The sequence below is a fragment of the Balaenoptera borealis genome (assembly GCF_965194805.1).
Source record: "Balaenoptera borealis genome assembly, chromosome: 8".
Taxonomy (NCBI): Eukaryota; Metazoa; Chordata; class Mammalia; order Artiodactyla; family Balaenopteridae; genus Balaenoptera; species Balaenoptera borealis.
The window spans coordinates 68,371,513-68,398,822 of NC_138865.1; the positions used below are offsets into that span (position 1 = coordinate 68,371,513).

The 27,310-nt window shown below is 39.7% G+C and overlaps 1 protein-coding gene across 1 annotated transcript in view; it reads left to right on the forward strand.

The window, feature by feature from the left end:
- The window catches only part of GLIS3 (GLIS family zinc finger 3), a gene marked incomplete at its 5' end in the record, with an annotated part of 158,751 nt that overhangs the window by 73,810 nt on the left and 57,631 nt on the right, over positions 1–27,310 (forward strand). Inside the window, one exon of the mRNA XM_082400631.1 lies at positions 16,432–16,573. Within this exon, the coding sequence (XP_082256757.1) occupies positions 16,432–16,573 (142 nt within the window). The remainder of the gene's footprint in view (positions 1–16,431; positions 16,574–27,310) is intronic.

Here is a 27,310-nt window from a genome sequence, read left to right on the forward strand (position 1 = left end):
TCCAAACGAGGAATAGTAGGTTCTAAACCTGAAGAAGACTTTGGCAGAAGCTGCAGAGACTACAGGAAGTCTCTAGAAGAGTCCAGTTCCTGTCTCAGGCTTTACTGTAAAGAACTTCTCTGAACCAGGCTTCCTTTCCCATGACCAAAGAGAAGAGCTTCATTTCACCAAAGCATTAAAAGTTTATGTGATTCATGCATCACTCTTAGATATACAGTCCTCAGACGAGAGGGGAAGTTACCTTCAGTAAAATGCTTCTGTGCCTTGATGAAAATAACACCAGGGGCAAGCTCTTATGTTGGTTTGCATTACCTCAGGGGGAAAAAGACCCTGGAACAATATTAAAGGCTGAATGTGGAGGAATGACCAGGGAGACCAAGGACATGGCTGGACACTTAATCAACCAGGGTCCAAAAGATGGAGGGTCTTGTTTTGACGGTGTACGTTGTCAAAAAGGGCGCTAGAGTGTGTCATTTCAGGTCCACTTGGCTCGAAATTTCTGTTCTGCTTGTCAAATAGATGCTAGACAGTGAATCTTTAAAAGCAAGGTAGAAAGTTGGATTTGTTCCCAGCCCTTCCAGGTGAATAAGAGATGGGAAGTACAAATGTAATGAATGAGCATTTCTGGAAAAATTGCTCATTTGCACATTCCAATAGACAATATATAAATGTGAATACTTTTATCTAGTGAAATTTGGCATGAACAGGGACTGAGCATTATAAGGAAATAAACTTCCCAAGTATCTTTAAAAAACAAAAAAACTTCTGTTAAGATTTCACTTGTCTAGAGGCAAGACGGGAATAAAGACACAGACCTACTAGAGAGTGGACTTGAGGATACGGGGAGGGGGAAGGGTAAGCTGGGACAAAGTGAGAGAGTGGCATGGACATATATACACTACCAAACGTAAAATAGATAGCTAGTGGGAAGCAGCCGCATAGCACAGGGAGATCAGCTTGGTGCTTTGTGACCACCTAGAAGGGTGGGATAGGGAGGGTGGGAGGGAGGGAGACGCAAGAGGGAAGAGATATGGGGACATATGTATATGTATAACTGATTCACTTTGTTATAAAGCAGAAACTAACACACCATTGTAAAGCAATTATACTCCAATAAAGATGTTTAAAAAAAAAAAGATTTCATTTTCTAGTTCCTGTTTTATTCTCAGTTGATAATTTCGGCATGCTTAAACTGCCTCACTCTTTTTTTCCTTTTGTATTGCAATGAAGACATGATTTTATCTGCCTTTAGGAGCTGCTCTAAAGGATAAGCATGGATTAATGAATCCTTAGCAGCTATTGATTCATTTGTTATTCATTCCTTTATTTGTTCACACATTTCCCCAAATACTTATAGAGTACCTTTCATGTGAAAAGAAGCACTGTTTTAGCTTATATGATTAAACAGACATGGTTTCTGTTTAAAAGGACACTTTTTATCTTCTGTGACACACACACACATATAATGTATAAGTAAGTATTATAGAATGTAGAAAACCACAATACTATCAGAGTGATACAGAGAAATTGCTATTGGAATGTCTAAAAAGGAAGAAATTACTTTGGAATGGAAAGATGTGGGACAACTTCGAGGAAGAGGTGACATTGAATTGGACCTTGAAGAATATGCAGAATGTGTTATAGATATGCAGAGTCTGGAGTAAGGGGGACTCCAGATGAGGGAAGCTTGTGGCCAGAAGTACAGCATAAGACATGAATGAGAATGAGCAAGAGGAGAGCATGTTGGCTCTGTGTGACATGAGGCATAGGACGTGAAAGCACACAGCTAGGGGAGAGCCCACCTGTTAAAGCTGGTGAGTTTGGGGGTAGGTAGTGCTTGGTAGAGAGTCACTAAAGGGCTTTGGGGTGGGGGTGGGGGTGATGCTGTCAGCAGTGTACTTGAGGAAAATTAAACAGAAGGCAAGTGCTCTCCTTTGAAGTGACAGCCTTCAACTTTTAGAAGTAGGCATTTGAAAATTGTTCAAACACCGATATACGTGAAAATCAGCCTTAAATCTTTTTCAGACAATCTGTTTTAATTAAATGAAAGGAAGGAAAAAATAACTTCTGCAGTTAGTCTCTCCTCACTCCTCCTAAACTATAGCATAGGCAGGGGTTGTAGTCAGAAATCAATTCAAAGGGAGACAATAAGGAGCTGGTAAGATGGACGGGGGAAGTAATTACTAGATAGCTGGCTGCTTTAATTAAACCTTGAGAATACTTGAATAGAAAGAAAAATGCTACACTTGACTGGATGGGATGGAATGTGTGTCGTCACATTAGGGCAATGAGCTGGTGTCAGGAGGAATTTATGAAGCTATGATAGAAGAAACCCTTCTTCTTGAGTCTTTATAACCTCGTAACCAGGCCCCAAAGGGTGAAGGAGGATGTTTTTCATGCCGTGTGAAATTCCATGTTAATATTTCTGTATTTGTCTAAAAAAAGAATCCATCCTTCAGTTTAATGTTCTGCCTTTTAGATGTTCCTCCAAATGAAGTTTGAATCTACCTTTAACTGTGTTCATTTGTATATCATTTTCCACTCAGAAAACAAAATGTAGGATTCTTGGTGTCAATTTTAGAATAATATTGACTTAGGAGGAAAATGGTGTTTTTACAAATGTAAACAATGCAGAAAATCCAACCTGCATGCCTTTATGATTTCAACATACTTTTGAACCTCAGTTCTCCAACTCTGTCCAGGAGAGCTAGATAGTGGTACAGATTTTGGTAAATAGGACATCTAGGTAAGTATTAACATCCCCCGAAGTGTTCTGAAAATGTTTTGTTGTTGGTTTTGATTTCTAATATATTTTGCGAAAAGTCCAATTAGAAAATTGAGTAAAAGCTAGCTACATACTTCTGAGATAGAATAATTTCAGAGTGATATTCTTCTGTGAAAACTGTGCTAATGTCTTGAATAAGGCACTGTTTGGCCACAGACTCTATTTATGAGGCTAAGCAAGACCACAGGGGGTTCTAACAAGTATCACTCTTAACAATTATAATAGCTTCTCTTCTTGAGCAAAAAAAAAAAAAAAATTAACTATGTACTACACTAGCCCCTTTCTGTAGGTCATCTCATGTAATCCTGTAATAACCCCACAGTGTTGGTGTTATCACCACCATTCTACAGAGGATGGTACTGAAAACTTTCAAGGTTAAATATCTTGCCAAAGGCCACGTGTTAGTAGATAGCAGAGCTGAAATTTGAACTTGTATCTACTAGACCCCGAAGTCTCCGTTCTTTTTCCTTTGTCTTATTGCCATATTATGGTATGATAAAAATAAAGAGAAAAGTAACTAAAGATGGATGGGAGAAAAAAGAAAATAAAGGTGCATGTTATACAGTGTTATAATGTTTCCACACTGGATATTAATGGGAAAAATGTAGGAATAGAAATGGTAGTTAACATGTGTTGAACGTTGACTATATACCATTATTGGTGAAATAATTTATTATCTCATGTTATCTGTTATCCCCAACAACCACCTTATAAACTACCCACATTGTACAGAGGAAACTGAGCTAAAGAGATGTTAAACTACTTGTTAACAGTTGTCTAACATTTCAAAAGTAAGGGTACAAAAGCTCAAATCCAGGTATTTTGGGTCCAGAGCCCACACTCCTATTTTTCATGACCCATATGCTAAACTATTATTTAAGTGGCGGTTAATGGCTGTTAATATCAATAGAGCACGGGCTGTTTTTCAGAGATAACTCACTCTTGTTTAGAGATTTAACATCATCATTTAATACCATCTTTGATGCCAGTGGATATTTTCATCAAGTTTGTAAATGGCCCCGAAGTGGGGAATGTGGTAGCCAGCTGAGTGACAGAGTCAAATGAAATGCAGCCAAGAGTTTCTGTACCACCAAATGACAATGGAGATGTAAAAAGTTAGCTTCTGAATATAAAGAGCCATCAGAAATAAAGAGCATCACTTTTGAAAAGAGATCTAGAAATTTTACTTAATGGCAAGTTTTATTTTAGCCACACTATAAACTCCATGAGGGCAGGGAACCAGGTTATCTTGGGCATAACTTTATCTTCTAGGCCTAGCATAGTTTGGAGAACACAGTAAGGGATTCAGTAAATGGAATGAATGAATGAATGAATAATATAACATGGACTTTAAAAAGCTATTGATTCTTTTCGGTTGAATTGATAGAGGTAGAACATCAGAACAAGGAATGTGTTTGTTCTGTTACACTCTCTCCTGGTCACACAGCTAGTTCACTATATTAGTATTGGCATATCATTTGCACATTTACACATCCAGTGAGGTCCAGTGTTAAGAGTAATTGGTGTGGTGAATGGAATAATATGCTACATGAGAAAGCAGGGACTGACATTTTAGGTAAGTGACTTCTGTGTACCAAACATGGTTTCAAGCACTTTCTCAACCTTATCTAATTTATTTCTTAAAGCAACCAAGATAGCTCAGTGGTATCATCTTTATTTTACAAAAGGGGGACTAAACTCAGGCAAGTCAATATATCTGCTCTGGATCACCCAGTAGTTGAACCAGTTTGTCAAACTAAGAGGCCCAATCTCCTCCTACCTGAGATTACTCTTGTCTATATTAAAAACTAAAGATATTCAGCCTGGAGAAAAAACTGCTAAGGGAGGGCTGACAAAGAAAGTAAACTACTGCCCCTTTTAGAGCTGAAATTCTGTGATACTGTAGCATTTTGAGCCTTCTCAAATATTAAAAGAAATATAAAGTAGACCACAAGCAAAGTTATTCTGTGTGGTCTGGGGGAAGAGGGGAGAAATAAACTCCAGTGAGTAGAAATTATGGGAGGCAGATTACAGATCAACTTGAGGCAAACCTTTCTAATGATTAGACCTATTTAACAGGGGAATGCAATGAGTTGTAAGGAAGTGAGTTCCCTGTCATTGAAGGGATTTAAACAAAGGCTGAGCTGCCACCATGATATGCAGTAATGTTGGGCAGTTCAGTACCCTACATTTAAATTTAAATTAATTAAAATTAGATTAAAATAAAATAAAGTTTGGTTCCTCAATTGCACTAGCTACATTTCAAGTGTTTATTAATCACATGTGACTAGTGGCTACCAATTAGTACAGTACAGAACTTTTCTATCATCTGAGAGAGTTCTGTTGGATAGCACTGCTATCGCACTGGTGCATAGCATTACTGGACTCTGGTTCCTTTTTACTCTGAAATTCTCTTTCTGTAGACAGTTCCCCATCAATCACCATTTTTTACTAAATAACCAGTAGTTTTGTTGTATCTATATAGGAGTTGATTTTTCATGTCTCTTATTGAGATATACCCTGGTATGTGTATTTATTCAAATATATTGGCATGTTCATTAAGTAGCTATAGATAAAATGTTTGGCCTTTGGAGTCAGTGCTAACCAAATAAGTACTTCCTATTATAGAAATTCAGGGTGTCCAATTGGACAGTACCTCTTGTTCCCGAAGAGTTTTCTTCCAATACCATTTTTCTAAGTCTTCACTTTCATTTCTTTCCGTCTTTGCAAATTGGTCATTCCCAAAGGAAATGAATTTGACAGCAGATTGTTGGAGATTAATTACCTATGATATGCCAAAGCCACTTCATAAATGTCAGTGCTGAGGAATCCCTAGAGAGAGAATTTTTAGATTCAACTGGAAATTAATTGTAATTAATGTAATAGGTTAATTCATTGTAATTATTTTTAAGCCTTTTGGCAGTGAGTTAATTCCCCAAGATCCACATTGCTCAAAGTGTCATAGAGAGTGCTTGATGAGAATGTTCCGGTACTAAACCTTAACCCTCTTGAAAAAAATGCTGTTTGTCTTTCCTTCTGGCTGAGTTTCTTCAGAAACATATTTTGGTGGCATTTGATTTCTGAAGAACAAAGGAATCCCTGCAAGGTGATGTATAAACATCACAGCCCAGATAGAGGACGCTCATTGGAGAAAGGGAAAACAAAAGGCCTTTGATTGTGCCTCGTTTTCTTTGGAAGTATGTCTTGCTTCAGACTAACAGAATGCCTTTGCTCTTGGAATAAAATATAATGGAACTGAAAATTGAAGAATCTGGGCCTTTTTCCCTTTCCTAATTATTTCCACTTGACTCACTTAATCTTGGACGATTATTCAATCATATCTGAAATGGGAAAATGATGGGAGTAGAATTTCCGTCTCTTGTTTCAAGAGCTTATAAACATTAACAGAATAGTCTTGAACAAAAAACAAATACAAATCACAATTGACGGTGCCTCGTTTTTAGATATTAGAAAAAAATGCCTGCATTGTTAGGGAAGCAGCTCAAGTTTCCAAATGCGGGAACCTTGTCAAGACTTGATGCGTGATTTCACTATTAACGTTGAAAAACTATCATTTAGAGCAAATATTTCATAATGGCAGATTGTACAGAAGCTAAGGAGCCAATTTGTTTACTTGCACCTGGATAGGCCAAGAAATTAAGCCCTAAAATGGGTCATTAATGATCAGGATCATTAACACTCAAAGATTCGCAGGTTGGTTTCTGAGACTCAGAGATGTCTCATTTCTTTCTAGTATGTTCATGAGCCTTACTGCAGGTTTATGAATAGAAGGACACATGGAATTCGAATAGTTGCTGAGAGCTAGATCAGGACTCAATGTGCAATAAAATTCCTGACAATTGGGACTGTCTAAAATTAAAGCTAACTGCCAAGATAGGGAAGTAAGTTGCCTGTTACTATAGGGAAACAAGCAGAGTCTGACAGCCACCTACTGGGGTTGCTGTAGGGCAACAGTGCATAAGACAGAGGTTTGGCCCCAGTGACATCTGAGGCTGTTTTGAATGCTAATTATTCTTGTAAATTAGGGTTTTGTTTCTAATTTAGACTCCACAGTTATGCTTTTAGTATTATCCATAATGGCCCAGAATACCCCCACTTTCATTAAACATCTAGTTACTATACTGCTGGTGTGTGGGCAGAGCAGGAACTGAAGAAAAGGGAACAGTGTATGTCTGAGCATCTTATGAGTGCTGCTGATTGGCTCCCTGCATTCCTGAGACAAATAAAAAGAATTTGGGGGCGTTTGCTAAATTGGGTGCTCCCAGAAGCAGGCTGTGAGCCAAGGATTCAGGTGCCTGTTAGTTGTTAAAGAACTGCTCCCAGGAGAATACAGGAGAGGAATGAGGGAAGGGGCTAAAGCTAAACGGGGTGTGTGTGTGGGGGGGTGATCCTACAGGGAGCTCTGGAGCATAATTTACACTTCAGAGTTTGTCCCACTTTGGCGCTAAGCAGAACTGGTTAGCCATGCATATGTCTGTTGGGGGGTGTCTGCGAGCTGCTGGCTGTAATGTACGCAGAAGCTGGGGAATGGGCACGCAAAGCGAGGAGAGGGGGCAGTACAGAGCTGATCAAAGGGATCAGAGGGGATCTGGCAGAGCAGCAGCGGCCTCTGCGCTATAGCTACTATTATCTGTATCTTTTAAAATTCTCTGTCAGGAGAGGTAATTAAGACACGACCACGTTGTATTTTTAGACACATCCACAGGCCACTAGAGATTGTAACGTCCTTTAGATAAAGAATTGTGTCTCATTCTTACAAATCCAGTTAGCACTGTATGATTTACCCGGATGCTGGTCCCACCCTGCCAGGTGCTGCAGGGTTTTGCAAGTTTAAAAGGCAGTCAGCCAACCAGGTCCTCGTGGACTTTATAATAGTGCAGACTAAACTCATAACAAGAAACAAAGCCTTAAACATACGTCCAGTTGCAGGATTGTTGAAAGCAGACTCTTCAGTTCTCCCTGTACCATTGGGGGCCCCGTGTGGGCTGACCTGGTCAGAGGGGGCTTCATTCAGGAGGGAGCCATAAACTGGATCTTGGAGGAATTATATTGGGAGGAGGGAAACCATTCCAGGCAAGAGGAATGAACAACATAATAAATGGGATATTTGCAGACAGCGAGATACTGCTCATGAAAGGAGCAGAGGCTTTTGTCGAGGCCTAGGGGAAATATCTATCCTGGTATGTGGTGGAATCACGTCACAGAAGCTCTTCTTGTCTTCGCCTTTTGGGACTGGTGTACTAAGAGAGGAGAGGATATTTGTTTCTTGGGTATGGCATAATAAACTCTATTTTAGGAGAGTCTGCCTGAAATCCTAGTATGGATTGATGAGGGAAGAGGGCCTGGAGGGAGAAGTAATGCCTAGCAGTCACTATTAGCAGTCCAGCCCCTTTTTTTTTTTTTGGATGTGGACCATTTTTAAAGTCTTCATTGAATTTGTTACAGTATTGCTTCTGTTTTATGTTTTGGTTTTTTGGTCCCAAGGCAGGTGGGATCTTAGCTCCCCGACCAGGGATCGAACCCTCACCCACTGCATTGGAAGGCGAAGTCTTAAACACTGGACCGCCAGGGAAGTCCCTCCAGCCCCATATTGCTCCCTGGATCTTGCCCTCTGAATTCCAGCTGCCTGCAGATTCTTTCCACCAGGATGTCCCAGAATAATCTCAGAGTTAACATGTCTCAAACCAATCTGCTGATTTACCTCCAACCTACTCCTCTGTTCTCCTTTGCTGTTCCTCAGGCCAAAACTTGGAGCCGTCCTTGACTCTCCTTCTCTCATATTTCACACCTCATTCAGCTCCACCGTCAAACCAGAGTCACCAGGGACTTCCCTGGTGGCGCAGTGGTTAAGAATCCGCCTGCCAATGCAGGGGACACGGGTTCAATCCCTGGTCGGAAGATCCCACATGCCGCGGAGCAGCTAAGCCCGTGCGCCACAACAACTGAGCCTGTGCTCTAGAGCCCGCGAGCCACAACTACTGAACCCACATGCTGCAAGTACTGAAGCCTGCACGCCTAGGGCCCATCCTCCGCAACAAGAGAAGCCACCGCAATGAGAAACCCGGGCACCGCTACGAACAGTAGCCCCCACTCACCGCACTAGAGAAAGCCCGTGCGCAGCAGTGAAGACCCAATGCAGCCAAAACCAAAAAACAAAAAAACAAAGTCACCGCCTCTGACTCTAGGCATTCGGCATCTCCCATCTGGATTGTTGAGATAGCCCCTAACTGGGCTCTCTTGCCCTCCTACTGTCTGTTTTCCACACAATAATCAGAGTTATCTCTTCGCATTATAAGACAAACCAGTTGCTTTCCTGCTCACACCCTCCCATTAGTTGCTGTCACAGTGAAATCAAACAGTCCGCCCTCGGTATGCTCATGTTCCGCATCTCTGGATTCAACCAACCACGGGTCAAAAATATGGGGGAAAAATTCCAGGAAGTTCCAGAAAGCAAAACTTGAATGTTTCATGTGCCTGCAACTATTTACATAACGTTTTCATTTTATTAGGTATTACAGGTAATCTAGAGATGATTTAAAGTATATGGGAGGATGTACATAGGTTATATGCAAATATTGCACCATTTTACATAAGGAACTTGAGCATACGTGGATTTTGGTAGGTATCCACAGGGGTCCTGGAGCCAATGCCCCTGGATACTGAGGGGTTACTATGCTAAATCTCCCGGTGTTGAATGCTGGACACAACCTGACTCTGGCTATTTCTCCAACCCCATGAGCCACATCTTTCCCATTGCTCCCTTGCTCCCTCCTCTCCAGGTGGTTGTTTTTAGAACCCATCAGCCTGTTCCCTCTTTAGATTTCTTTCCTTTCTGTTCCATCCACATAAAATGCTCTTTCTACCATCTTGCCTCTCTCACTTCATTCAGGTCACGGTCCGTAATGTCCTCTCTTCCCAGAGGCCTTCCTTGACCCCTTGTCTGAAAGCATGGAGATACGAGTGTCATCCCCACAAAGTCTGGCTGAGCTCCACAGAAACAGGAGTGAGGGCCAGAGAGAACATCAGGGAAGGGATGGGGAGGGGAAGAGGACCCAAGGGAGGAGCATGGAGTCAGAGACTCAGGAGAGAGAGAAGTAAGATGTCCTCTTTTGGAGAGAGGTACTGAGGTCAGGATGCCCCTGGATTAAGATCATCTCCTTTCAGGGGCCCTGAGGCCACTCTGCATGTGCTTAGGATGCAGATCTTAAGGAATGTTTGGTGCCATGCTTTATTTTTCCCAACTGCAGATATTCATATAACTGGCCCAGGACTGAACCAGGTGACAAGCCTCTGGGGAAGGGGAAATGAAAACCAAACAGTGGTGCTTTTTGTTTCTCTATCTCTACTCCAACAAAGACCCCTTTCCCTCAAGGGCATGGTGTCAGAATCTACACAGTGATAATGAGATATTCTAGGAACTTTTCTAGAGAACCTAGGGACCCTTTGCTCTTTCCCCAACTAGACCAATCTGAATGACAGTCTCCTGGCTAAAATACTTAAAAGTCCTAAGAGGAAGAAGGAAGTGTATGAATGTATGTGATGTGCTACAGGAAAGGAGGAAGTTGGGGGTGGGTTATTTCTTGAAGCAGTATAATGTAACTTTGAAGAGCCTGATTCGGGATTCTGACGCCCAAATCCAAGTCTGACCTTTACCAGATGTGTCATTCCAACTTTCTCATCTCTAAAATGGAAATCACAATAGTGTGTGGCTCTTAGGGTTGCTATGAGGCACACAGTGTCAAGTACACTACACGGATTCCATATATGTTTATTGAAATGGAATGCAATCTTCAAAACTGTGTCATGGTGACTCTGTACATCCAGCCCTTTCCTGTGGAATTTATGTGCATGATCCTCTTTTCCTTCCTGATTGGAAATAATCATCATATGGTTGTGTCTTTCAAAGTGCATTCTAATAGGGTCTGTATCAGTCATGCTTCTCCAGACAAGCAGAACCAGTAGGAGATATCTTTATCTATGCATCAATATCTATATCCATATCTATAGATACAGATAGAGAGAGAGAGATTGATAGATTTCAAGGAATTGGCTTACTCAGTTTGTGGGAACTGGCAAGTCAGAAATCTGTAGGGCAGGCCCACAGGCTGGAAACTCTGGCAGGAGCTAATGCTCCAGTCCAAAGGAAAAATTTCTTCTTTTTCAGGTAAACCTTAGGTTTTTGCTCCCACAGATTGGATGAGGCCCACCCAGGTTATAGAAGATAATCTCCTTTACTTAAAGTCAGCTGGCTGTAGATGTTAACCCTATCTACAGAATTCCTTCCCAGCAACACCTAATGTTCGATTGAATAATTGGGTACTATAGTACAGCCACGTTGACACAAAACTAACCATCAGTGTATCCATACCCTACAACTCATATGGACTCTCAAAGAAAGGGAGACACAGTGCCTATGAGGCTATAGATAATAGGGGATGAGATGAGCCTCCCAGGAAGCAGATGGTGAAGACCCTATAAGGGTTTCCTGCCGTACTAAGACTAAAAGCCAAAGTCCTAACTGAGTGCTGCAGGGTCCTGTGATCTGGCTCTGCCCCCACCTCACCTCTCAGAACTTATCTCCTACTTCTCTCTCTAGGTCACACCCCACTCCAGCCTCGCTGGCCTCTTAATTCTAGAACTCTCTTCCCCTTGATATGTACTTAGCTAATTTCCTCAGTACCTTCAAGTCTTTGCTTGAATCTCTTCTCAACAAGACCACAGTTCTCCCCAACATAACAATCCCACCTACCCTTCTCCTTTTTTCTTTTTTCCATAGCACTTACCACCTTCTATACAACTTACTTATTTAGTTCATTTATTTACTGTTTACTCCCTCCTCTAGAACGTAAACTCCTCAGTAGGGATCTTTGTGTGTTTTGATTACGAATGTATTTCAAGCCCCTAGAACAGTGTCTGGCATATGGTTGAGGCCCAAGAAATACTTATTCAGTGAATGAAAGAGAAGGATAAAGAAGGGCAGTGCTACTCAGAAACTCATAGGGTGTGGTTAGGGCAGCTGAGTTGAACAACTCCAGGGGTGCCATTCACATAGATTGCAATATGAGTAAACATCCCTGGTGTTGTGCAACACAACAGTCCCTTAAAATAGATGAGCTGATGATTGGGGCAGGGGGAGTGATTGTTCAAATTCCATTTCTTTCTATAAAGAGCAGTAAAGGCTCCATAAAGGGCAAGTCCTTGTTGTCCTCTAAAGGTAGGTATTAAAATGGATTGAAATTTTTTAACCTTTTTTATCCCTGTGAAAGGGTAAAAATCCAAATTGTTCTTAAGAAATGAACTTCGTGTAACCATTTATTATTATGAGGTCTGAAGGGAGACATAATAAGAAATGGTTACATGAGGTTCATGTCATAAGGACAATTTGGTTTTTATAATTCCTTATTTCTACAATTCATTTCCTCTTCTCATAACCAGAAAAATCTCAGCTCTTCTATAATCAGGATTCTTAGAGAATCTTCTCATCAGGATTCTTAGTGGTTCCAAAGTGTGGTTCCCAGATAACAGCATTATCATGACCTGGGAACTTTCCAGAAATGAACTGCAGACCCAGTGAATCATTAGCTCTGCGTTGGAGCCTGCAGGTGATTCTGATGCATGTCCAGGTTTGAGAACCACAGTTAGAGGCCATTCCCCATTGAAAAAGTTTCCCCTTTCTTTTTTATATTCCTAGGAGCTAAGAAGATGTTGTTTTATATAAATAATTGGGTTTCTTACTCCAAATATAAAACCATAGTATATTGAAAGAGATCCCTCCCAGGAGATTCTGCTGTGTGCCTCCTGCTTCACCCATTTGACAATTCCTGGACTAGAGAATGTTTAAGAGCCTTAAATGATCCGGAAGGCCTTTTCCTGGTCTAATAATCTGGGAGGGAGAGAGGGATACTAAATTTGCTTATCATTACTGCATTTCTATGCATATGGCCCTCCTTCGGAAGTTTTGCATAAGGCCCTTGAGGGCCTTCTGAAAAAAAAAAAAAAAAAAAAAAAGGTCCTCACGGCTTATTTGATTTAAGAAGCACTTTCTAGAACCATGTCTAGTCCCAGAGAAAACCAAATTAACTCTCACCACAAAGCTGTATGGAATCACACTCTTGGAACACATGAATACTTGTCACAGCTAAGGAAGAATTGCCTGCCTTTGGATCCAGGAGTAACCATGGCTGTGAAATTCCTTAGAAAGACCTCATCAGTACTCATATCTGTAAAACCCTAGAATAGTGGGTAATAGAAAGCAGAGAGATGTTCATGTCTACTCTTAGTAGAACATGTGGGCCCCAGATCACATTTTAACGATGAAAGATAAATTAAAAGTGATCACCAGAACTCATTCTAAGCCTTGAATTTTTTCCAGTTTTTCTTACGTGTCATGTGATAGGTTAGTACCAAAATAACAAACATACCTTCCAAAGCCCCTGAGAGGGTTAGGCATTAACTCAGATAGTCTTGGTCAGACATTCCAATATGGCTAAGCTGAGGAAATTATGTCTTGTTCACTACATGTGCTAAATGCTTCTTCCCTATACTTAGGGTCACTGTGCCCTTTTCATATTCTTGGACTAAGACCTGGACATGGACATGTGTTTGTCTCTTCATGAAGTTTTTTCAGTTCCAAGAAATACTGCTCTCTAAATAGTAACTTACTGATGTTTTGCACCTGTGTGTATGTTTTTCTTTCTGATCAGAGTCATTGTCAGTGGTATGCTCGTGGTGTTTAACAACCAGCTTTCCAGATGAAAAAGCCCCAGTTTGTAGCATTTGTCAATTTCCATAGTGTAAATGTTATCACCATGACCAATTTCAAGCTATCAATATGACATCATTGCAAGTAAAGTTTGGAAAAAGTACACACAATTGGTATTCTTGGATTGGTGCAAGCCAGCTCCAACACATCATTGGAATGTAGAAATTTTGGAAAGCAGAGGAAAGGATAAAAAGAAAACAGAGGAAATAAATTCATGATATTGCTGCTAAGAACAAAAATCACTTTTAATATTGGATTACATTTCCTTACAGTATTTTGTCTTTGTTTTAATGTAATTGTTATCATTTTGTATACATAATTTTGTGTTTTGCTTTTATATTCATGAACATCATTTTAATGGTTGCATAATATTCCATCAAATTAATGTAACAATAATGCTATATATCAAACTAGAGCACTGGGTATAAATCTTCCTTCACCTTTCTGGCTATTTCCTTAAGGCAAATTCTAAGAACAAATGATTTCAATTATGGGTCTTGAAAAAAATATTCCCAAGTACCATTTGGAAAGTTTGAAACAGTATACACTCCACCCAACAGTGTTTAAGAATGCTTCTCTCACTCTACCTTCACTACAGCTACTTTTTTAAAGTTTTGGATAATTTGATAAGTTCTTTTTTTTTTTAATATGTAGAATATTTATTTATTTATTTATTTTAACATCTTTATTGGAGTATAACTGCTTTACAATGGTGTGTTACTTTCTGCTGTATAACAAAGTGAATCAGCTATACGTGTACATGTATCCCCATATCCCCTCCCTCTTGCATCTCCCACCCTCCCTATCCCACCCGTCTAGGCGGTCACAAAGCACTGAGCTGATCTCCCCCTGCATTGCAGCTGCTTTCCACTAGTGAGGTGGATGGACCTAGAGTCTGTCAGACAAAGTGAAGTGAGTCAGAAAGAGAAAAACAAATACCGTATGCTAACACATATATAAGGAATCTAAAAAAAAAAAATGGTTCTGAAGAACCTAGGGGCAGGACAGGAATAAAGATGCAGACCTACTAGAGAATGGACTTGAGGACACAGGGAGGGGGAAGGGTAAGCTGGGACAAAGTGAGAGAATGGCATGGACATATATACACTACCAAATGTAAAATAGATAAGTTTTTAAAAAAAGTTTAGCATTGCATTTCTTTACAATTGTGCCAAACATTGTTTATGTTTATTTTCATTTCTATTTCTCCTTTTTAAAAATTTTGTTCATGTCAAGGGCTGCATAGTGAGTCATTCCCCTCCTAGGAGATTCTGCTGTGTGCCTCCCTCCTCACTCATTTGATAATTCCTGGACTAGGGAATGTTTAGGATCTTTAAATGTTTAGGATCTGGAAGGCCCTTTTCTGGTCTACTCATCTGGGAGGAAGACAGAGAGGGACACTAAACTTGCTCCCTCTCTCCCCCACTTACATCTCAGCTTTTTTCTATTTCTCTACTCCAAGCCCCAGACTCCCTCCACTTCTGCCTTACTATCCCTCAGATAATCCAGGCACACCACAGAGCAACAGGTTCTTCCCCCATATGTCTGCAGGGCTCACTCCCTCACTTCTATCAAGGCTTTTTACCAGTGCCATCTCCAACAGACTTCCTCTGATCCCCCTGTCTCAGGTTGCCATCCCTCATCCCTACTCACTGTCTCCCTTCTCCGAATCACTCTTCTCTATAGCATTTATCACCATCTGCTATGGCATATATTTTACTGTTCATCATCTGCTTCCCCTCTAGGGTATAACTTCCATAAGACAGTATCTCTAGAGTCTAGAGGAGTGTCTGATGCTCAATAAATAGTTGTTGAATGAGTAAGTATACTCAAGCCCTGTATCTAAAGGGTTAGTTTTATCTTGATGAAGACAAAATCAATTTATATGTTCTCTTTAAACACTGAAGATAACTATTTGCAATATCTGTCAGAAATATATTTCTAGATTTTTTAAAGATATTATGTTTTTAGACAAACAGAAGGTTGGTATTTTTATGTAACTAAATCTTCCATTGTGATTTTTTTCAATTCAAATTACACTTATAAAGTTCTTTTTCATAAAGAAATTAGATAACTTTGCACCCGTACTTTATTCTGCCATTTTTATGGCTCTTTAATATACAAAGAATTAATTTTGTTATTGTGATAAAATGAAGTCTAATTTTTAAATGTGACTTACTGTTGGGATAGTTTGTTGCTTGTAATGACTTTGGTTTTTCTTGTTGTCATGTTCCATAATATTTTAAAATTTAACTTGTGTATTTTCCTCTCATGTAAAATCTATAGGTGTCAGATCTCAACGGACATTCTTAATTATCTCTAAGATATTTTCATGATAGTATCTCTGTATTTTAAAAGCACTTTACGGAGGGGGAGGTGGTGGTGGGATGAATTGTGAGATTGGGATTGACATATATACACTAATATGTATAAAATAGGTAACTAACAAGAACCTGCTGTATAACAAAATAAAATAAAAAAACTAAAAGAAAAAGCGCACTTTACAATATAGACTAAATACACTTGAGTTTGTTTTTGTTATCACTACAAGTTCTGATAAGATACAGAACAAATGAAAGAAAATATAATAGGAAGTTGGGTTCCCAGAAGTGGAAATATCAAGGACTGAAGTAAAATCTGCCTCTAGCCACATTTTTCCTGAAACACCTGCCAGGTGTTATTAGAATTAGAAAACTGACCCTTTTATTGACTCTGTAAGTCCCATGCCTAACCTGTAGTTGTTGCTTGATAAATATTTGTGGACTGAATTGCCTGAGCCTTACGGCATGATAGCCTTTCCAGAAAAGTATTCCGAGGAATAGCCTTCCTTTTCCATCTGTCTTCTGTTTTCTCCTTCTCTTAGCTGCGGTCCAGTGCAGAGCTCCATCCTGACCTGCTCACAGATTGCCTCACCGTGCAGCCCCTGCAGCCCGCCACTTCCCCACGAGATGCTGCCGATAGGGCGGTGGGATGCTCCCCAGGGCCCGGGCCTGACCTCTATCCAGGTAATGTCAGCAAAGGCAGACCCAACCACATCAACTACCCTTCTCTAGGCCCTTCGCTTTGGTTAATGGAAATGCACACATAAAAATGCCTCTAAGATCATCTGTATTTCCCTTTATCAATAGACTGCAAATTATCCCCCTCCCGTCCTCCGCATTTGATCCCTGAGCTGGGTTTGGCAGCAGACTGTTTTTTTCTCATAAAGAAACAAAGTAAACTAATGCATTAACTCTTTAGGTTCTGGACTTCTGCCAAAAGTTCAGTGTACCCAACCCTCCCAGGTATCTTAAATTTATTAATTTGATTTAGACTCAAAGGAAATGTTTCCCCTAATGGAACAGTCATTGTTGTCTTTGCATTGTGAAAGGAAGCCCCAGGTCTCTAAGAAAAAATTTCACATCAGTAAATCAACTTGTAAGAATGTCCATTAATGTTTGGCAACCACTGGGGGAGCAGGGTTGGGATGGCACTCCCAGAATAGCTTCCTTCTGCCTAGGTTTGAATAATAGATGACTCTACATTTAGAAGAATGTTATGTATGCAGTGAAAAATGAGAAAGGATTAATATGCAATAAGGATGTTATTTTTTTCATTTACTTTCTTAGCCTGGATTTTTGTGCATTTTCTACTCTCTATGATGGTGATATACTTGTGCAAACATGATTGGTTAGTCATCCTCATATATGGAAAGCTCTTACTGTCATGCTATGAACATGAAAGCAAAAGTCCCACCAGCTCCACATTCCAGACAATGGGAATTTTCTGTTTTCTGTGAATTACAAATTCTTCTCCCACTCCATCTGGTTCCAGAGCCAGGTTTTGGCAGCAGATTGCTTTTTCTTTTTAAAAGTCCTAATAAGCCGTAAAGAATGAAGAATTTATTGATGCATAACAGTGGAATAGGAGAAAGACAAGCTTGTATAACTTTTTAAACTTCACAGCTCTCAGCTGATCCAAATGCAGGGGAAAAGGCATTAAGCACATATTTCAAGAGGGTCAGTCATCAAGACATCCTAAATGTTGTCCCAGTGTTGGTGGCCCTTTATCAATTGCTTTGGGTACTTATGCTTGGAGAAAACAAAGCCTCAGCTTTTTTTTTTTTTTTTTTTTTTTTTTAGCCTCAGCTTTTTGAGACCATGGGAGATTAGATTAAAACTTATTTGAAAGGCTGATCAAATCTGAAAAGAGATTTTGGGTGCAGGTACACATAACACATGAAATATGCCAATGTACAATGTTACCAGCACCCAAATATTTTATATTAGATATATACATGAAAAAGTGTGACTAGCTTTTGTTTGCACATATGTCCGTTTGATTTGCCAAACATTTGATATATGAACATTTATTCTAGCACATTAAATTAGCAATCAGTTTAAAACAGCCTTTAGGGCATTTCCCTACTTATTTAGTCCATAAATCCATGATCTTACTATTATAAATACCTGGAACCCAGCAACTAGAGAGTAAGAGCTAACCAGAATTGATTGAAAAATGACCCAACATCCAATATAAAAAAAAATAGTTTATGGTGATGGGCTGGTCTTGTTGCATTTAAACTTCTTGGAAATGGATTTGGGAAGCCATGATATCTTTGTCTATGAAAAACATGAGTACCTTTGCTGTATGTGGCATACAGTATATGGCTCACTTTCAAAACTTAGGAGTCACATTTGTCTTGATATGTGCTTTTGGATGTCTGGTAGTATTGTTGAAGTTTTTTAAGAGGTTTAGTTTGAAACGGCTTTGTCATTCCAGACAGAATTCCTCTTTTTGTTCATGATGCTTTTCTGCATTTGATCTTCAAAACAAGCTGTTAGCTTTGAGCATCTAACTGTGGCAGGCGAGCTGCCAGAGCAGACGAGGAGCCTAGGTTACCACGGCGTCAACAGAGCATCTTCACATTGACTCGAATTTTCTGTGGCTCTGGGAATATTGGAAACAGGCAGGTGGCCATCTTGCTTAACTTTGTTCCTAGAATTTTACTTCTCCAGTTAGCTTTTAAGTATGAAAGTTTATCTGCCCTGCTTCTTTCTTTATTCCTGCTTCCTTCAGGCTCTATTTTACTTTCTTTGCTCTTGACTTTTTTTTTTTTTTAGTTGATTATGTTCTCTGTTTTACTGAGTAGGCAACAAACAGAGCAGAACAAGGCAATGGAAAACTAAAACAAAAAATTTAAGCCTTCCTTTTATAGTTCTAGAAATGCACTTGCCAGCAGTGCATGTTCGCACCAGTTTCAAACCTGTGCTAAAGATCAATGGAAAGAAGCCAAACAGCAAAAAATGCCAAAAGAAGAGGAAGCTGTTCATCAATTAGTTAAATGTAAAATCTGAAGTGTTAAGGTAATTTGATGAAGATTAAGAGTTGGCTAAATGGCAAAAAGAATTTGGAGTCGTTCCCTTAACATTCTGTTATACAAAATCAAGAAAATATTTGTTTAAAGATTGTTGAGAACTTATACCTATAAGTGCTAGTAAATTGATTTATCATAAAAATATTTTGATGGAGACCTGTTGAGTGTATATGGGTGCAAAGGATCAAAAATAGTTTAGCGTGAACATCATGATTATTTAGAAGCCACAGTGACTGGGGACTTGTGGTTTGAAGAAGTCATGGTTTTGAAATGGAAATTGTTAGTGGCTAGGAGACAGTGATTTGTAAGATTCCAAGGTAGGAATAGTTTGCAGAGCATTAAGGTGAACAGGGAAGATGGCAGTTCTGACACATACAAGTCTTGCCAGTCTCCTAACATATTGGCTTCCCTTATTGAAACAAACTTCTCAGTTGATAAGACAGAGTTTGATTGGAAAGGATTGCACGAAAAGACTTTTATTTCTTTGGAAGAAAATAGTGCCCCAGGTTAAAGCAGCCAAATATTACTTGAGGCCACACTGAGGAAGATTTTAAATTGAGGTGTTTACTTGTCTACTATTCTGAAAAGCCCAGGGCTCCCCACCCCTGCTCCTGGGTTAACCTGAGAGTAATTTTGTGATCTAACAGGGAGGCCAGGGCAGTGATGAGTAATTCTCAAGGATGGCTCCCTTATATTTTCTCTGCTTTTGTTCAGAAGTTCTGTAACCCAGAGAGATAATGCCCCAGGCCAGCCTGTAAATTTAGGTGATTTATCTGGTAATCTGAGGGAGGAGTATTTCATAGCCAGTAGATCAAGGTGTGAATGCCACATTCAAGCCTAAATGCCTGTGTAGATCTTCCCATCAGCGCCCTCAGTGAGCTAATAAAGAGGATAAGCCTATAATTAGTGAGTCTGCAATATCATGGGCAGCCTGGACCAGTGCCTGGTCTTGGCAGAGTCCATTCAGTAACAAAGCATGCTCTGGGGAAGAAGATCTGTCCCATGAGTGATCATAAAAATTACGTCTCCCTCAAAACTGAAACTGTACTACAGACTCAATAAAACATGGCCTTTGCAAATGCCCTTAGCCATGAAGACATCATAGAGGCCAATGTGGTTGAGATATTTGAGTCCCACAGAAACCACCCATGAGGTGAAGAGCTAATGCAACTGGAACAAGGAAATCTGCAAGAATGGGGGGAATTTTATTGTTACCACTTCTATTGGGTTATAAAATAATGATGTTTTAGAGCTTATAAGTCCTACTGAATTATCCCAATTTTGAATGTAACTAGATTTTTCAGGAGAAAAAATGTGTCATGTTCAGATATCATAGGGGATTGTAGAAAAAATCAAAGACTTGTTTAGGGCAGGAATTTTTGAAGCCGTGTAACAGGCGGTCCTCCGTATCTTCAGATGCAGAACTCAAGGATACAGAGGGACTTCAGCATCCAAGGATTTTGGTATTTGCGGGGGAGTCCTGGAACCAATCCCCCAAGGATACTGAGGGATGACTGTATTGTCATTCCCTTCCTTTCACCTCATTACTGGAAAATGAAAGCTTGTCTCTTACAATATCATCACTTTTTTTTTTTAACAATATCTTCACTTTTTTAATATATAGCACTGTATTAAATCCATATAGTATTTAGCATACTTCAAGAAATAGTTAATGTTTCATTTTAATGTAATGTTGCCTACAGTATTTAGCATACTTCAAGAAATAATGTTTCATTTTAATGTAATAGTTAATGTTTCATTTTAATGCATGGTATATGTTTTAATGCATTTTCTACATTCTTGAGTTGCATATATTTGCTATCTTGGGACAGCTTGCAGAGTTGCAGGGGCTAGAAATAGTTTCATATAAATGTGCCTCATATAGTCTACTCTCAAAAAGTGGTTGTTAATTCAGGGACTTTATTAGAAGGTTCTAAATTGGCACACAAATTTCCTAATAGGTTGAACTTTATAGGAGAATTGTGAAGATCAAATAACATGATCTATGTAAAAGTCCTTAAGAAGGCATAGTACACTGTAAAAAATGCAATAGTTATTAATTGCATTATTTTCAAAAGCACTGCCTTGTTTAGAATTCACAAGAGGTGAAAAAGGTACAGAACAATTTGGAATTGGTGTTGGACCAACACTAATGGGCCAACACCAAGAAGGAGGCAGATACTGGGATTACAGAAAGGATTTAAAGGGAAACATTTGGCAGTAAAGTCATTGTCAAGTCTCTTTGATGTTGCCTTGAACTGCTGTCAAAATCTTGTGTTGTTTTTGTAACGTCTCTTGTGTCTGTGGTTTGTCCACAGCTTGCATTGGATCGGTGAGGGTAGGAGCAAGCCTCATCCTTCTCTGTTGTAGGGACTGATAGCTTTAACCTATAGATTTAGCCCTCCCTGCCCCTGAGCCCGTCCTTTAGTATGCATTATATCACCTGAAAGACTTATGAGAATAGGCTGCTGGGCCCCACCCCCAGAATTTCTGATTCAGTAGGTCTGAGTGAGTCACAAGAATTTGAATTTTTTGCCAGGTATTTCTAACAAGTTCTCAGATGACACTAGGTGTTGCTGGTCCAGGGACCACACTTTGAAAACCATTGCTCCACGATCATAAACTGTGGGAATGTGACTTTTAGCAAAACGTGATCCAAATTTTGACTGGTGGAGTTAAAATAAGAATTGCCCCTAATTAACTAGATGGGGGGAATCCTTTCACAATGAATACATATAGCAAATCACCACGATGTACACTTTAAATATCTTACAATTTTATATGTCGGTTATACCTCAGTGAAGCTGAAACAAAAAAAGAAGTATTTAAAAATGAAGCAAATTTATCATGTGAAAACAGCGTGATGGAACTCTGTCCACAAAAGGGAATTTTATGATATTGCTGATATGCTATATATTTATAATGATAAATGGAATAATGCTGCTCTGGTACTTACAATTAAATAATTACCAAGATAATAAAACAGAATCAAATAGTGGGGAGCAAAATGCCCTGCAGTGTATATTTCTGTTTCTTATTATAGTGACCCTATAGATTGATATTAAGCATGTCCTCCCACACCAGAGTTATAATGGCACTGCTCATATTTTGGTTAAGAATAAGATCTTATAACCACCCAACTAAAGAAAATTAAATTCTGATTCCCAGCCAGCACAGGGCACATTTGTATGTATGCAGCTAATGTTAGTGACTTTATATGTTTACAGGCCGCCTAATTTGGTGCTTCAGTTTTCCATATCCACTTATTCCATTGTATTCATGTTAGTTTTTCACACAAGATTAAGCTGAATTATTCAGTTTTATAATATGTACAAGTTTTTGCTGTAAAAATATTTTTGTGGGTGAGCAAAAACAATTCCACACCTTATGGAGGAGGAGAGGAAGGTAGTGAAGCTGGGTGATTGTAGTTGTGTTCTCACTGGGCAAAGTCTTCATTGTCTTTATACAATATTTCTCCTTTCTCTCATTTTATGTTATTTTGTTGGCGCTTAAATGGGGTATGGGAAGGAAAGGTTGGATCTGCTTTGAAGTGTACCCCAAGCAGGTCTTAGGAAGCAGACAGATGGCAAGATAGAATTCAGGATAGAATTTGTGGAATTCTATAGGAGCTAGTAGCTTTTGTGATTAGGAAGTTATGGGCCAAACTTCTGGGTCCAAAATTTTGACTTTTCTCCTCCAAGGAAAGAGGGATAGAGGTAGTTATGTCTCTTTCATGTGAAGAATAAACAAAAAAGAAAGTGGACATTTTCAAGGTGTTTGTAGCCACAGTGAAAGTTCATTTTTTACATTTGTATGAGCACTGAAAATGAATGTTAGGAATAGCATAAAACTCTAAAGTGAAGGACATTACTGCATTAGCTTCAATATTACTTGTCATGTTTTGCTGTTAACAGTAATAAGGGAGCATATTGCAGGCATTGTATAAAGAGGATTTTGTGGAATTGACCCATTCCAGGCCACCAACAGCACTGACTCCAAAGACTGACTTTTATAGTGTCTTCCTCAATATTGTCAGAGGATTATCTGCTCCTTTCAGGTGCCCTGGCCATGTCTTGAACCATTAACGCTTCTCTAAAAATAGGCATTGATCCATCAGAAGTTACAGCTGCTTCCTTGGGGTCTTAATTTTCCTACCTAAGTTTCGAGGCTGCTCTAGCCTCACTTTCATGACATTGTTTCGAGTTGCTACCTGAGTTTAGCTTCTTGGACTCCAATCCTGTTCTCTCTTAGTGAACTTAGCTGCTCACATCTGGCTTCTGCTCTGACTCTCATCATCTCTGATTTCAGAGCTGAGTCCTACCCTAAAGATCTGTTAACACCTAGCCACATCCTAAAAAGCCGGAGATTTATAATCTTCATGGAACCTTTCCCTGGGGATTTAATAAAAGGTCTATTCCCACATTATAGGAGAGACTGCAGAAAGTAAACTACCCAGTTGACCCTTGAACAATGCGGGTTCAAACTGTGTTGCTCCATTTACACATGGACATTTAAAAATAGTAAATACTGCCATACTACACAGTCTGTGGTTGGTTGAATTCTTGGATGTGGAGAAACTGCGGAGACGACTGCGGATACTGAGGGCCAACTATAAGTTATACATGAATTAACACCTGCATTGTTCAAGGGTCAACTGTATTCATTATTGAAGAGAAAAGGGGATAAACTCTCATCAGCGTGCATGAGGGTTTGCTCCTCAGACAGGTTCACAGGGATGCTAATCAAGTTTTCTGACAAATGGACGCACTTCATGAAAATGAATTGCATCAGCTGCCCCAGAAGATTTTGCACTTGGTAAAATAATGATCTGGGTTCCATAGTTCTGAAGTACTAAGGCAGTTGGGGGTCATATCTACACAAAAGTAAGGATAGGCAATATTTAGCATCTCTTTTCTTAAGTCACGTTACTGGCCACATTTTGTACAAGCCCCCTGATCACTGTGTAGCCAATCTATGCTCAAACAGAACATTTATAAGTGGAAATGTTACTTCTTCCTCTAAGTCAAATTTATTTCCCTCTTACTGAGATCAGTTACTGATCTGACATACATTAAATGACATACAGAGTGCTCAGAACAGTACCTAGTACACAGTGAGTGTTCAGCATCTATAGTTAATATTATTACTTTTATCCAAATACTAGAATAATATATATTATAACTCTACAAAACAGATAGGAAACAGGTGCCAAAAATTACCCACCACTCCCACTGTTTAAGGAATGGGGAAAATATGGAAGCCTAAACAAATTGTAAATTTAATAAGCATTGTTTAGTAGAATAAAAGAAAACTAAAATACAGTCCTTTGTATTGTATATTTCAGTAATTTGCCCAGTAGTTCACATAGCATTTTTTAAATTCTACTGTAGGTCTCTAGAGAAAAACAAACTGGAATCAGAAGCCCACTGATTCACTTGGGTGGCAATGCACCCAGAATCACAAAGTCCAAATTCTGTTTTGATGGGTACCAGTGTTTGTGTATTCAAAAATAACACTGTTTTTTGTTTGTTTTTGTTGTTAATAGGCCAGTGTACTATGACAGAAAGAATGTGGGGCTAGATCTGAGCCCCAGTCCTGCCTCTCCACTCACTGAATGTTTAGTTTGGGGAGGTTACCTTTCCTCTTTGTAAAATGGTGGTAAGTTTACTGATTCCATTCTCACTAATTGTGAGAATTAGGTGAGTTCACATATAAGAGTTCGGTACACTCCCTGCCTCTGTTAGATGCTCAATTGATGCTCCTTTCTTTTCTTTCCTTCCTCTTTGCTTAAAAGCTTAGAGAATTACTTACAAACCAAGTCCATGTCTGTGACAGGGACTAGAGCGTCTTCTATCCATTCCTTTTAGTACTGGGTGCTACTACTTGGAGTTTAGAAATAGCTGTCCTGAGATCAAGTATTCCTCCTGAGAAGAATTCAAGTCAAGATGAGGACTCAGAACTCCCATATTCTAAGACCCAACTTCAGATCTGTACATTAGACATTTTTTTGGTTGCCATAAAGATTAGAAGTATACTTAGGCTGGTCATTACAGAGTGGAAAGGTCCCTGGTTGATAAATGAACTTAATCAACATTGAATCTGTGAGGGTGAGGTAGATGGAGGAAAAAAGAAATAGGATTGATGACTTTGACCAACACAGTTTTATACAATCATTGTGTTGACCTTGCTGAGGTATAACCTTGGTCCCTCCTTTTGTCATTTTGTAAATAGACTCTTCCAGGACATGTCATTTTTCTCAAAATACACTACAAGGTGTCTAGAAAACTATTCTTGACTACTTGCTTACTTCAAATTTTTTTCCATATTTCAAAACAGTTCTCTAGTCTTTTCATGAGGGTTCTTAGTAGTTAACATGCAACAGCTAATGTATAACACCATGGGTCAAATCTGGCTTGCCTGCCTCCTGTTTTTGCATGGCCTGAGAGTTAAGGAGGGTTTTAAGATTTTTAAATGTAAAATGTAGAAAAGATTTTTAGCCTTTAAGTGAGAACAGTTGCTCAAAGAATTGAGGACATTGCCTCTTGCCTGCAAAGCCTAAAATATTTACTATCTGGCCCTTTATGGAAAAGGTTTGCCAACCACTGCTTTATACTTACATCTGGGACATTCATCAATTACTGAGAGAGATCAAGGAAGCTTATGGCTGCCATGTATTTTTTAAAATTATTTATTTATTTATTTATTATTTTGGCTGTGCCAGGTCTTAGTTGTGGCATGTGGGATCTTCAGTTGTGGCATGCGTGCGGGATCTAGTTCCCCAACCAGGGATCCAACCCAGGCCCCCTGCACTGGGAGCGCAGAGTGTTACCCACTGGATCACCAGGAAAGTCCCTGGCTTCCAAGTATTTAATCATATTTTGTTTTAAAAATCTTCTAGTACATAAGGTTTTGTTGATCCCTGTAATATTTTAGATTTAGCAAATATTTTAGTAGTTTTCTAGTCCATGGGTTTGCAGAGATTTTTTATAAGGCCCAGTGCTTCAAACAGGTCACAGCAGAGCTGTTTTAGTTGAAGGGATCCAGACTACTTGTACTGCCCATTGCCTAGCATTCCTAGTCCTCCCTTGGGCATTCTGTGGAACCCCGAATATAGTGGCTTTCAAGTGGAATTATCAGCAGTGAAGTCCTCATGTTGCAAGCAAACACCTTCAGATGCAGCCTGGGCCATGGTGAGAAGGTGTAAGCCTTCAGTGTTGTGGCTCCCCCTTAGGAAGAAGCTGCCAGAAGACAGGCAAGATGTGGTTCTTGTTCTGATGAGCCCAAGGATGACAGGGCAATGAGAGGAAGCAGTCATAGTTTAAGTCTACCCAGGTCTATTTTTCCTAAAAAGAGAAGAGTCTCAAACCCTTGAATATCCAGGATTATGTTTTCTAAAATCCAGGTCTGTTGTAGATATATGTTTATGTCCAGGAGAAAAGCAAAAATTTGAAATATTGAACTTTAGGAACCCATGTGGTCACTTTCCAACAGGAAAGATGCTCACTTCCTCAAAAATAACTTTCTACCAGCAACAAAGATGCTTGAAGTTCATATAACTGAAGACTGAACTGTCCATTCCACAGGTAGAGAAAAGCCTTTAAATTCCTTGAGAAAGGTTGTATGTGGGCATAAATTCAGGATAACATGTAAATGACTTAGAGTCTATCTTGAAAGTAAACCAGGAAGAAATACTGAGTATCTGAAGGCAAAAATGGGAAGAGTGTCCACTTCATGGGCAAAGTGTGAAAAAAGAGGGAAGGGATTCTCTGGAGTCACAAGCAAACCAAATTCTTCATCTATGGAGGTTTTCCCCCGGTGGTAATTGCAGGCTTCAGTTCCCCGCTATAGCACAGTTCCCCAGAAGGGCTATTGTAACTCCATCATACAGAGCTAGGAAATAGGGAGAGGTGTCCTGGGAGAGTTCAGAGTTGGTAAATCAGCTCTTGAGTTGGCTGAAAGAATATTGCATTAAAAATTGGATTGGCGGACTTCCCCGGTGGCACAGTGGTTGAGAATCTGCCTGCCAATGCGGGGGACACGGGTTCGAGCCCTGGTCTGGGAGGATCCCACATGCCGCGCAGCAACTGGGCCCGTGAGCCACAGTTACTGAGCCTGCACGTCTGGAGCCTGTGCTCCGCAACAAGAGAGGCCGCGATAGTGAGAGGCCCGCGCACCGCGATGAAGAGTGGCCCCCGCTTGCCGCAACTAGAGAAAGCCCTCGCACAGAAACGAAGACCCAACACAGCCATAAATTAAAAAAAAAAAAAAAAAAAAAATTGGATTGGCTATCTGTGCTAAAAATCTGTTTCCAGAAAGCCTTCTCTGTGAAATGTTTTCAGAAGTCACATGAAATTAGAGTGGGTGGAGTTGTCTCAGCAGTATCTGA